The sequence below is a fragment of the Perca fluviatilis genome, chromosome 6 (genome assembly GCF_010015445.1).
Source record: "Perca fluviatilis chromosome 6, GENO_Pfluv_1.0, whole genome shotgun sequence".
Taxonomy (NCBI): domain Eukaryota; kingdom Metazoa; phylum Chordata; class Actinopteri; order Perciformes; family Percidae; genus Perca; species Perca fluviatilis.
The window spans coordinates 12166544-12179577 of NC_053117.1; the positions used below are offsets into that span (position 1 = coordinate 12166544).

Consider the following 13034-nt stretch of genomic DNA (forward strand, 5'->3'; position numbering starts at 1 on the left):
ACAATGGATGTTTCCAGGATTGAAGTACTAGTTGTGGATGATTTGTGTAATTGCCTGTGCACATGCTCAGGAAGGCGCTGCCCAAAACGTCCGTTGTGTGGCAATAAACTATCAATTTAGAGTGCTGTCCTAGTAGCTTTATTTAAAGATTACTGACCATTTTAGGGCTGAGCTGTCCATGTGAAAGCTCTCCAACAAAGGTGAGGCCATTAGGTGAAGATTTCTGCAACAGGTTATTCTTTACACCCTCTATTGCCTGCAGATAGTCCTCCAAGAGCCTAAAAACACACAGATACCAAATGACACTTCAGGAACATTCTTTGTATAACAATGATTTGGGAAATGAGTCAAACATACAGTGTCGACAGGAGTACAGCTCGTAGAGTGAAGAAATCCAACTCATTGAACACTTGCATGATATCAACAAGAGAGGGCAATTTATGAAGAAATTGCTGTGTTAATACTGGATTTTAAAACTGATGCTAAACTGAATTGCTGGCTTTAAAAGTTGAATAAGAATAATAAACTATGAAAGATGTGAAACGTTACAAAAGTGAAATATAAGGTTTTAATGGAGTTTCTAGCTGACATCATGAATAAGTAGGGCTGGGTATCGTTCAAAAATGTTCAATACCTGTATCGATACCAATACCGTGACTTTGATACCGATTCCTAAACGATACTTTTTTTCGATACCAATTTTATGAAACAAAAATAAATGACAACATTACGGCACATATCTTTCCTTTTTTCGTATCTGTGTAACGTAGAGTTTTTCTGCGTGTCTCTATGATGTGTAACATTAGGCAGCCAATCACAAACATTATTAGATCTTTGTAGAAGCAATAATATTGATCATAATGCGTCTAACGTAAAATTTCATTTTTATGCTGATGACACTGTAATGTACTGCTCAGCACCCACTGCAGACCAGGCCCTCTCTCAGCTACAACTTGCTTTCAACACGCTTCAACATAATCTCTATGATTTAAAACTTGTTTTAAATGCAGATAAAACTAAAGTCATGCTTTTTTCAAATTCAAAATTTAAATCAAATCTGCCCTCAATCCTCACTTCTCATGGTACAAAAATGTAATGTCTATCTAAGTACAGATATCTTGGTATTTTAATTGATGAATCTATTTCTTTTACCCTTCATATTGAGCAGCTAGCTAAAAGATTAAAACTTAAATTAGGGTTTAATTTCAGAATAAAATCCTACCTCTCGTTCGAATCTAGAAAGAGGCTGGTCAATGCCACTTTTATGTCTGTACTTGACTATGGTGATGTTTTATACATGCATGCTTCCTCTAAAAGTTTACATGCACTGGACACTGTACACCATGGAGCTCTGAGGTTCATCACTGGTATGAAAGCCCTCACTCACCACTGTGATCTATATGAACGTGTTGGATGGCCTTCTTTAACAACACAGAGACTTCAACACTGGCATACTCTCATATACAAGGCTATTTTAGGTCTCCTTCCATCCTACCTTCTGACCTATATCAATGTAAACAGTACTGGGACTTACAATCTTCGTTCCCAGGATCTTTTCCTTATGTCTGTTCCTAAGGTTAGAACTGAGCTGGGGAAAAATTTATTTAAGTTTGCTGCTCCCTCTGCATGGAACAAGTTACAGAAATCCCTGAAACTTACTAAACTGGTCTCAGTGGTCGCTTTTAAGAGGATGTTGTTTGACTTGGAGGGAATGACATCTGGCTGTAGATGTTTTACCTGATGTGTTTAGTATTCTGGTTGACTCTGAGGGATTTGCTGTTTCAGTTGTTTTATGTTCTTAGTGTTTTTGTGTATTTTGTATTGGCATGTATGTGTGGTTGTACTGCTGCCTGCCTTGGCCAGGACACTCTTGAAAAAGAGATTTTTAATCTCAACGAGTTTCTTCCTGGTTAAATAAAGGTTAAAAAAAAAGAAGCATGCTGCATTGCTTATTGGCTGCCTGACGCTGATGAGATTTACTCCTTAGGTATTGACATTGGGTACAAAAGGATTGAGCATTTTTTGATACTTGAGAGGAAATTCGGTCAGTGCCTAAAAAGTATTGAATTCGGTACCCAGCCCTATGAATAAGTAGATAAAAAAAGACGTATTATGTCTCGCGCACGCGCAGAACGTACGCTCAAGTCGGTGTCGCTTCGGTGTGTTCCGAGGCACTTTTTTGAGAGACGGGAGCCGACTGATCAGTCCGACTGCCTTTTCTGCAAACGGTCGGCCGTCGGGTTGGTGTGTCAGAGCCTTTAAGCTTCTGATTCTAGCACAGAGACCGTAATGCCTGAAAGTAGAGATGCACCGATTGACCAGCTGGTGACCGGAATTGGCCGTTTTTCCCGTCATCGGCCATGACCGGCGACCTGCCGGTCAGTCTGACATATCCTGATTTTATGCTGGTCAAATGCACTCGGTTGCCGCATGATTTACATCGCACAACATCAGCATCACACGTGCACATGCAGGATTTCCGCTATATGCATTTAGCAGTGGCGCACTGCTGCTCAATCAGCTGTTTATGAAATGTTATAGAGTTATAATTATACACGGCTCTGCAGAGCCATCTGCTCTACTGATCTCAGGCGAATGGTCAGCCGCTCTCTCTCTCTCCCCTCTGAGGCTGAAAAACTGGAACATGAAAACCGCACTCACGACAGCTAGCTACAGTTTATCGGAAAATAGCATTGGGCACACTGACTTTGATGAATTTACGTTTATCAGACCCCAGATGAGACAAGAAGCTAACGTTAGCGAACGCTGTGGTCCCTCTGCCTCTGACACCCCGGCTAGCCGCTGTACTAAAAAAAAAGTATTCCTCAGACACACTGTATTAACGTTACAGTTTAAAACGCTTTCCAGGTTAGTGGTGATGCATACCACTCAAAACCAACATTAAAAACGTAGTAATCTGGGCGCCCAGATAGCTCAGTTGGTAGAGCGGGCGCCCATATATAGAGGTTCACTCCTCGATGCAGCGTGCCCAGTAAATTTTTTGACTCCGACCTGCGGCCCTTTGCTGCATGTCATTCCCCCCTCTCTCTCCCCTTTCATGTCTTCAACTGTCCTGTCAATTAAAGGCCTAAAATGCCCCCAAAAAAAAATAAAAAATAAAAAAAAAAAAAACAATCTTCCCTCAGCGTTTAGTTTTGTTGCTAAACTGTGTGTAAAATGAGCAGTTACGTTAAATGATCTGTTTCAGGTAACAGCACACTAGGGTACCGTCTATTTGCGGGATTGTTCCGAGGTAAACGTCGGTAGCTAACGTTAGCAGATAAGCCTGTTGACAGCAACGTTAGTGTTCATATTTATGCACAATGACACATAAAGCAAACTTGCTAAAAAAAAAAAAAAAGGAAATGCACACTGTTTTCAGATAACGTTACTGTTGATGTTCAAACAGGCCTGTGTGTATGTTTTGAGAAATATGTTTTATACTGCAAGGCTATATTTATTTTATTTTTATTTGTTATTTATATATCATTTTATTGCCATTACCTGTTTTCCCTGTTTTCATACATACAGAAGTTTAGTTTGCTAAATATATAAATTTTTTTTGTTGGATATTGGATGTGAAAAGAAGGAAATGGTTCTTCCATAACATATGTTATGGAGGAACCATTTCCTTCTGCAATATTGCACTTTGGATGTGTGCGAGTTTCCCACACCAGGAGTAATTTATATAGTTCTATTTTATAGCGATCGATTATCTGTTCAAAATTTTTTTTCTATGTTCTATGCAAAATGTTAAATTTTATATTAAAGAAAAGATAAAAAAAAATTATATTTGTGTGCTGTAAAGTGGTTAGAAAAAATGAAATCAGAATCGGCTAAAATCAGCATCGGCTGGTCAAACTCAATAAAAAAAAAAAAAATCGGAATCGGCCTAGAAAATTGTAATCTGTGCATCTCTACCTGAAAGCATGAGAACTAGGAGACCCTGCTGAATGCGGAGTGTGAAATTTGTGTGTGTACAAAATACAAATGTGTACAAATGTGAGAATTGGAGCTGGTTAGAAAAGTCCCTTTTTTTCTGTGTCCCTCAATTCTGTTTTCAGATAACTTGGGAGTCATTCAGTGCGTTAACATGCACAGCAGTAACCGGGTATGGTCTTACCCCGGTTAAGTGAATAACCAGATTATGCCAGTTATCACAATATACATGAGCAGGGAAGTAGGAGAAGAATGACATGAGTAACTCTACCTCTGGTACAGTAGGTGGCCTATGTCAAAATTACACCGACAGCCATTAAATTAGTAAGATTTAACAACTTAATGTTTCATTCCCACAATCTTGTCACAGGGTAGGAAAGTATAGTGCTCTCGCAAGATTACATTATATCTGTAACCAGTGTCGGGAGGAATTAGCAAGATAACTTCGTTAGCTAACTAACATTATAGGCAGTGGCCGCAGTGGCCGCTACTCGGTCCCTCCACTTTTTTGCCAAGACAGAGCAATGAGAGCCCCGGAGATGGACAATCTGTTCTGTGTCTGCTGCTGCCTCGGCAGGGAGTAAAACAGATGGGCCGCAGGTTCTTTGATGGCCCGCTGCTGATTCGGGCATTGCTGTTTTGTTTTATGGTATCATAGCAACGACTACAACTCACAGCGCTGACGGATTATTTCCGCTCCAAAAACAGAACAGAACTTATTAATTGATTATTCCTTAGCCATCTGATTATAAATCTCCTAATTTGTGGTATCGTTCAGCTTTCTTTTATACTCAATCCATTTTACCCACCTTATCTCAAATGTCCCCTCCTGGAGCCTCAATATGTGGGTAAATCTCATTTCATATATTTCTTCTACTACACCTAGGGCTGGGCGATAAATCAATTTTATCGATTAACTCGAATGTGTAGTTAACGTGGATATGTTTAAATGAAAAATCGATTTTCTCCTTAACATCCGCCAACGCTCCCCTCTGGGCTCCCGTAGCTCCGAACGGGCTCATCCCTCTCCCCACGCGTTTGCCATAGAGATACACAAACAACATGGCAGCGACAGGGACTAACAATTATTTTCTTAACCAGTCGTTTCATTACTTACTTATCTGCAATCTCCGCCGAAATGACCGGCCGCTCGCGGTGCACTGTCCCCAGCTGAGAGTCACCTATTCTCGGATAACTGAACCACCAGCTACAGCTGACCTGAAGGAGCACCATGCAGGGCACCAGAGGCGGTGTTGAGGAACTCTTTTGCGGCTCAACACATCTACTAAATGCCGCTGATACAACCGAGCTGTGACGGAGGTCTGTAGCGGCTTAAACAACTTGCAATCGCCGCTCTGTAGCACGGAGCTCCGCTTCGACATTTGTTTTTATCGATACGAAGGAGCTTGCTACAGGTATGCTACATTCAAGAGACCATGGGATGTTAACGTACATTACTCAGCAACAGGTGAAAATAGGGGCAAGGTTGCGCAATAACATTAAAATGATTTTAACTTTTAGCGAGGAACGAGAAGTGAATTACCTGTATGTGTGAAAACAGCTTTATCTCACGCATCTGTTTTGTTGTTGTTGAATATATAGCCCCCCCAAAAAAAAAAACAACCTCAAACCAATTTATATTTCCACAAAATTGGCATGAATAATCATAATGGTATACATGCCCCATGTGCGTGCGTGTGTGTATGAGTCAAATCAAAATAAAAAACTTGTTTTGAACATTTTCTTTGTCATCTGTTTAAATCGGATTTCTTTTTTGAAAGAATCTGGGATTTTATTTTTAGGCCATATCGCCCAGCCCTAACTACACCTAACCATTGTTCCTTTGTAGGTGAATCTGCTTTGTACCATGCTCTGGTTATAGTTTCTTGTTTGCTGCCAGCAGTGCCTTGATCAAGTACCTGTCCTCACCCGGTGTGTTTCCCTGTGCCAGATTCCCCAGATACAGTGGGGAGAACAAGTATTTGATACACTGCCGATTTTGCAGGTTTTCCCACTTACAAAGCATGTAGAGGTCTGTAATTGTTATCATAGGTACTCTTCAACTGTGAGTGATGGAATCTAAAACAAAAATCCAGAAAATCACATTGTATGATTTTTAAGTAATTAATTTGCATTTTATTGCATGACATAAGTATTTGATACATCAGAAAAGCAGAACTTAATATTTGGTACAAAAACATTTGTTTGCAATTACAGAGCTCATACGTTTCCTGTAGTTCTTGACCAGGTTTGCACACACTGCAGCAGGGATTTTGGCCCACTCCTCCATACAGACCTTCTCCAGATCCTTCAGGTTTCGGGGTTGTCGCTGGGCAATACGGACTCTCAGCTCCCTCCAAAGATTTTCTATTGGGTTCAGGTCTGGAGACAGGCAAGGCCACTCCAGGACCTTGAGATGCTTCTTACGGAGCCACTCCTTAGTTGCCCTGGCTGTGTGTTTTGGGTCGTTGTCATGCTGGAAGACCCAGCCACGACCCATCTTCAATGCTCTTACTGACGGAAGGAGGTTGTTGGCCAAGATCTCGCAATACAAGGCCCCATCCATCCGTCGTCCTGTCCCCTTTGCAGAAAAGCATCCCCAAACAATGAGGTTTCCACCTCCATGCTTCACGGTTGGGATGGTGTTCTTGGGGTTGTAGTCATCCTTCTTCCTCCAAACACGGCGAGTGGAGTTTAGACCAAAAAGCTCTATTTTTGTCTCATCAGACCACATGACCTTCTCCCATTCCTCCTCTGAATCATCCAGATGGTCTTTGGCAAACTTCAGACGGGCCTGGACACACGCTGGCTTGAGGGGGGACCTTGCGTGCGCTGCAGGATTTTAATCCATGACGGCGTAGTGTGTTACTAATGGTTTCTTTGAGACTGTGGTCCCAGCTCTCTTCAGGTCATTGACCATGTCCTGCCGTGTAGTTCTGGGCTGATCCCTCACCTTCCTCATGATCACTGATGCCCCACGAGGTGAGATCTCGCATGGTGCCCCAGACCGAGGGAGATTGACCGTCATCTTGAACTTCTTCCATTTTCTAATAATTGCGCCAACAGTTCTTGCCTTCTCACCAAACTGCTTGCCTATTGTCCTGTAGCCCATCCCAGCCTTGTGCAGGTCTACAATTTTATCCCTGATGTCCTTACACAGCTCTCTGGTCTTGGCCATTGTGGAGAGGTTGGAGTCTGTTTGATTGAGTGTGTGGACAGGTGTCTTTTATACAGGTAACAAGTTCAAACAGGTGCAGTTAATACTAGGGGTGGTACGGTTCATGAAAAAACATCCGAACCGTACGGTTCGCTTGTCTCGGTGTGTAGCGTAGCGCGGTTCGTCAATACACTTCTAATGTGCACAAACCACTTACTGCCATTGTGCCCTCTTTCAACACCTATGTTAAAACACTTACCAGAAATGACGAGCAGGATGAGCTTGACAAACGCAACACATGGCAGATGATTAGACGAACGTGTCACGTGGGGCTGGCTGCTCTCGAATTTCAAAAACAGACTCTAATGGCGTCTCGTTGTGAATACGATCTCATATTTTACGAAAATAGTTCACCGAAACTTGTTTCTGAAAACATTTTAAGTGAGAAATAGACCATGCAGTTGCTGAATCTGTCTTCATTTCAGATCGACAAAGGTCAGTTTAAAAGATTTTCATCAGATTTTGAGAGGCGTCGAGCCGACCGCTCAATGGTGATGTGTGGAGTGCTGCAGGTCACGTCACCTGTATTTTTGTAAGAGCTACACTGAAGTTGTTATTTGATAAATGCAAGTTATTTCAATTGTTATTCTGTAATATTTCAATCTTCATGTGCTAAAAAGGGCACATATGTTCCTGTAAATGGCGATACACACAATTCTTTTTGCCAAATAAATGAAAAGCTTGTTGAAATCATCGTCTTCTCTTGCTGTATCAAAATCTCACCTTGCTTTCCTCAGAGATGGTCCCAATAATGTGCTTAAAGTCAAATTCCGTTTGTCCATGATTACAAGATAGAACTATGTTTTAATACTGTGTCCTACATTGTGGATAATTAAGCTATATATCATATGCTGAAGTATATTTCTGGAGTGTTAAAGATTAAAGAAAAAATAACAACAAGAACTGTACAGAACCGAAAACCGTGACCCTAAAACCGTGATACGAACCGAACCGTGGGTTTTGTGAACCGTACCACCCCTAGTTAATACAGGTAATGAGTGGAGAACAGGAGGGCTTCTTAAAGAAAACCTAATAGATCTGTGAGAGTCGGAATTCTTACTGGTTGGTAGGTGATCAAATACTATGTCATGCAATAAAATGCAAATTAATTATTTAAAAATCATGCAATGTGATTTTCTGGATTTTTGTTTTATATTCCGTCTCTCACAGCTGAAGAGTACCTATGATAAAAATTACAGACCTCTACATGCTTTGTAAGTAGGAAAACCTGCAAAATTGGCAGTTTATCAAATACTTGTTCTCCACACTATATAACATTGAGCCAGTCTTAGGCACCCCATAACCTAAATATCTCCTTCATACTTACTCCCCATACTTCTACCCAATAATCTTTCATCTTTTGGCACCTCCAACACTTAGTCTATTCCAGGGCGAACCTTCCTTTCGTCTTTGGGGTTATGGAAAATCTATTAATATTCTTCCACCCAAACTCCCGCCATACCCTTGAACTAGTGGTTGAATGCTGTACCCATATTGTACCACATATATTGTACCATTCTTCCTCCGTCAACTCAATCCGCAGTTCTCTCTCCCACTTCTCCAGAAATGAGTAGGAGGAAATGCAACACTACCAAGCCATGGCCAAGCGGACTAATCCCAGTTGTATAGTTACATTTCTGGGGAAGTGCACAACAGTCTATAGCGTCAGGTCCGCATCTATGTGTACCTACAACATTAGATTCAACGCTGAACCATTAATCAGGGGCAGATCAGAGGCAGCTGCATCAAAGCCAGAATAGCACACTTTTTTAATGTACGCTCACCTTAAAGATTATTAGGAACACCTGTAAAATGTCTCGTTAATGCAATTATCTAATCAACCAATCACATGGCAGCTGCTTCAATGCATTTAGGGGTGTCGTCCAGGTCTAGACAATCTCCTGAACTCCAAACTGATTGTCAGAATGGGAAAGACAGGTGATCTAAGCAACTTTGTGGTGGATCTAAGCATGGTTGTTGATGCCAGACGGGCTGGTTTGAGTATTTCTCAATCTGCTCAGTTACCGGGATTTTCACGTACAACCATTTCTAGGGTTTACAAAGAATGGTCTGAAAAAGGAAAAACATCCAGTATGCAGCAGTCCTCTGGGCGAAAATGCCTTGTTGATGCTAGAGGTCAAAGGAGAATGGGCAGACTAATTCCAGCTGACAGAAGATCAACTTTGACTCAAATAACCAAACGTTACAACCGAGGTATGCAGCAAAGCATTTGTGAAGCCACAACACGCACAACCTTGAGGCGGATGGGCTACACCAGCAGAAGACCCCACCGGGTACCACTCATCTCCACTAAAAATAGGAAAATGAGGCTACGATTTGCACGAGCTCACCAAAATTGGACAGTTGAAGACTGTAAAAATGTTGCCTGGTCTGATGAGTCTCAATTTCTGTTGAGACATTCAGATAGTAGAGTCAGAATTTGGCGTAAACAGAATAAGAACATTGATCCGTCATGCCTTGTTACCAACGTGCAGGCTGGTGGTGGTGGTGTAATGGTGTGGGGAATGTTTTCTTGGCACACTTTAGGCCCCTTACTACCAATTGGGCATCGTTTAAATGCCACAGCCTACCTAAGAACTGTTTCTGACCATGTCCATCCCTTTATGCCCACCATGTACCCATCCTCTGAATGCTACTTCCAGCAGGATAATGCACTATGTCACAAAGCTTGAATCATTTCAAATTGGTTTCTTGAACAGGACAATGAGTTCACTGTACTAAAATGGCCCCCACAGTCACCAGATCTCAAACCAATAGAACATCTTTGGGATGTGGTGGAACGGGAGCTTCGTGCCCTGGATGTGCATCCTACAAATCTCCATCAACTGCACAATGATATCCTACCAATATGGGCCAACATTTCTAAAGAATGCTTCCAGCACCTTGTTGAATCATTGCCACGAAGAATTAGGGCAGTTCTGAAGGCGAAAGGGGGTCAAACACAGTCTTAGTAGGGTGTTCATAATAATCCTTTAGGTGAGTGTATATATTTTATGTCATCGTTATTTATTATGACCCCCCAGGTCAGCACCTAGAATCTGGATCTGAGGAAAACTCTGTAGATTATCAACTCTATTGCCTGCCATTTTAATTAAACATGCCAACTAATGTAGCTCAAAACCAAGACATTACACAAAAACAACACACTTCCAACAGATAATTAATTCAAAGCTGCTTAATCCACGCCTATGCCCTCAAGCGGTGCAGTGTCTGGAGGGGATTGTTGTCCCAGTTTATTAAGCTTTCTTCAGTCCTACGGACAGCTGATGTAAGCGAATTATGTCAGTGCTGACAGAATGGCCTAAACACTTCTCTCTCTAAACACTCTACATATATACTGGCTGATATATAGTGTTTTTGAATATAAAGTCCAACATGGGTTAACTTTAAAGGTCCCATGACATGGTGCTTTTGGATGCTTTTCTATAGACCTTAGTGGTCCCCTAATACCATATCTGAAGTCTCTTTCCCAAAATTCAGCCTTGGTGCAGAATTACAGCCACTAGAGCCAGTCCCACAATCAGAGGTATCAAAAGTATTCACATTCATTACTCAAGTAGAAGTATAGATACTAGGGTTTGAAAATACTTTTGTAGAAGTTGAAGTATCAACTCAAGCTTTTTACTTAAGTAAAAGTACTGGTTTCAAAACTACTTAAAGTATAAAAGTAAAAGTAATGTAAGGCAGAGATCTTCAACAGGAGGTCCTCAGAGTCATTGCAGGGGGGCCTCCAAATTATTGTAAATTTTTGAGTCTTTAAAAAGAAAAAAAAATGAAAATGCCTTAACATAATTCCAATATATTATTAGCAAATATAAATTCCCACTGATGATAGGCTTACTGGCCTATAGGTTAGGTAGTCACTAAGATATCAGCCCACAGATACAGTTAATCCTAGATTTACTGTGCCACATATGTAACATTCAAATATGATTTATAAAATCATGCCAACAATTAATATTTAATATATTTAATATATTTAATAGCTTATGTAAAAAGGGTATGTAAGAAGGCTTCAGGTTGCCCTAACAGTTATTGTAGGCCCAGTTTAATATGCAACTTAATTTCATACAATATGTAGTAGGGGGTCCCTGCTACATCTCACTTTAAGTTAAGGGGTCCTTGGCTTAAAAAACATTGAAGACCCCTGATGTAATGCCATTAAGGACAAAAGCTTAACCCCAAAACGTGGGGACAAAACCCCACTTCCACAAAAAACATTTTTCTAAAGGCCATAATGACTATAATAGCTAAGGTTATATTAAAATCATACCTGCAAACTCAGAAGGGCTGAAAAAGGTGACACATCTCTTCTGTGTTTTTCAGACAAGGGCAGCTACAGTCTGGTGTTAGAATCCTCTCCAGTGAAATACAGACACACTTTTACACCGTTTAGCTCTCAGCATTTTAACCGTGTTCACTCCAGCTGCTAGCTAACGCTAGGCTAACGTTACCTGCTGCCAACTGTAGTGTTAACTAGCGTCCCGTGCGGCGATGTTTCAGTTCCCTCTAACGTCCGTTTTCGGGGCATCAGAGAGAAGCGCAGTCATTTAAGTGGCACCTAAATAAGGCAACGAAATCCGCGTTGCTATTCGGTCCGGTAGATAACGGTCGTTAAGGCCCTGGTGCCGTATTAGCACCGGGTCTGTGCAGGTGCGATTGATCGCGTATAAACCAATAGGGTGTCGGAATGGTATATGTTTATACTTCTCATCCAACCACAGTCACATTCACTCTCTCCGGATGGAGCGATCTGGATAGTTTTTTTTGTTTTTTTTTTGTTTTTGAACGATGACAAGCCGGAATGAAAACAAGCCGAACTGAAATGTGAGTAACGAGGCTATTTTTAAAATGTAATGAGTAGAAAGTACAGATAATTGCGTGAAAATGTAAGGAGTAGAAGTAAAAAGTATGCTGTAAAATAATTACTCCAGTAAAGTATAGATACCCAGAATTTCTACTTAAGTAAGGTAACGAAGTATTTGTACTTCGTTACTTGACACCTCTGCCCACAATGAGCTTTCCTTAGGATGTGCCATTTCTGTGCCTGTAGCTATTGAGGAGGAGAGAGTGAGGGGCAAGGTGGAGGGTGGGGGTGTGGCCTTGACCAACTGCCACTTTGCTCATTTGAAAGCCATGCTGCCTCTCTCTTATGGGTTGGCCAAATTCTCTGGGCGGGCAAAGCAGAGAAAGGGGAGAAAGGGGCTCAGATGGGCCAGAATTGAGGACCATAGGCAGGCTGGGGGAACGCATATTAATGTTAAAAAACCTCATAAAAGTGAAATTTTCATGCCATGGGACCTTTAAAGAAATATATCTAGTAGCGCCACACATCTCATCGTTTGTTGACATCAATTTAGCATTGACACAATCTCCCCTATGAAACTGTAGGCAACGTTAGCACTGGGCTTGAGTACAACATTCTGCAACTGGATTTTTGACTTCCACAGACCCCAGTCAATTCGGATTGGCAGTCCTACCCCCCAGGTATGCTACACCGGGACTTCAGCGCGAGACTACAGATAGCCTTCTTGTGACGGGGCGCATGGCTGCCGTCACGTTAGCGATGCGCTACCTAGTTTATCTCTCAAAGATAAACATGATACAATGTAAATGTTGCCTGTATGTGTTTGGTTAGCGTGTCAATATGCTCCGTTACTTATCATACTGGTTTTAAATCATCTGTTAAACTAGCCATTCATCAAATTCCCCACATTAATCACATAGCTTTCTTGTGCTCATATTTAACATCTAATACTGCGGTGATTTATAAGCTATAGCTACATCCATCAATACATAATTCTCTTGTTGTTTAAAACCATACCGTTTATGTCACAAACATCACCATTTATAATAA

General features: G+C 41.3%; 1 protein-coding gene across 5 annotated transcripts in view; it reads right to left on the bottom strand.

The window, feature by feature from the left end:
• Positions 1-13034, bottom strand: part of man1b1b (mannosidase, alpha, class 1B, member 1b) — a 61725-nt gene that overhangs the window by 7911 nt on the left and 40780 nt on the right. For all 5 annotated transcript variants that reach the window (XM_039802655.1, XM_039802653.1, XM_039802651.1 and 2 more), the window contains one exon: positions 158-278. In XM_039802655.1, the coding sequence (XP_039658589.1) occupies positions 158-278 (121 nt within the window). The remainder of the gene's footprint in view (positions 1-157; positions 279-13034) is intronic.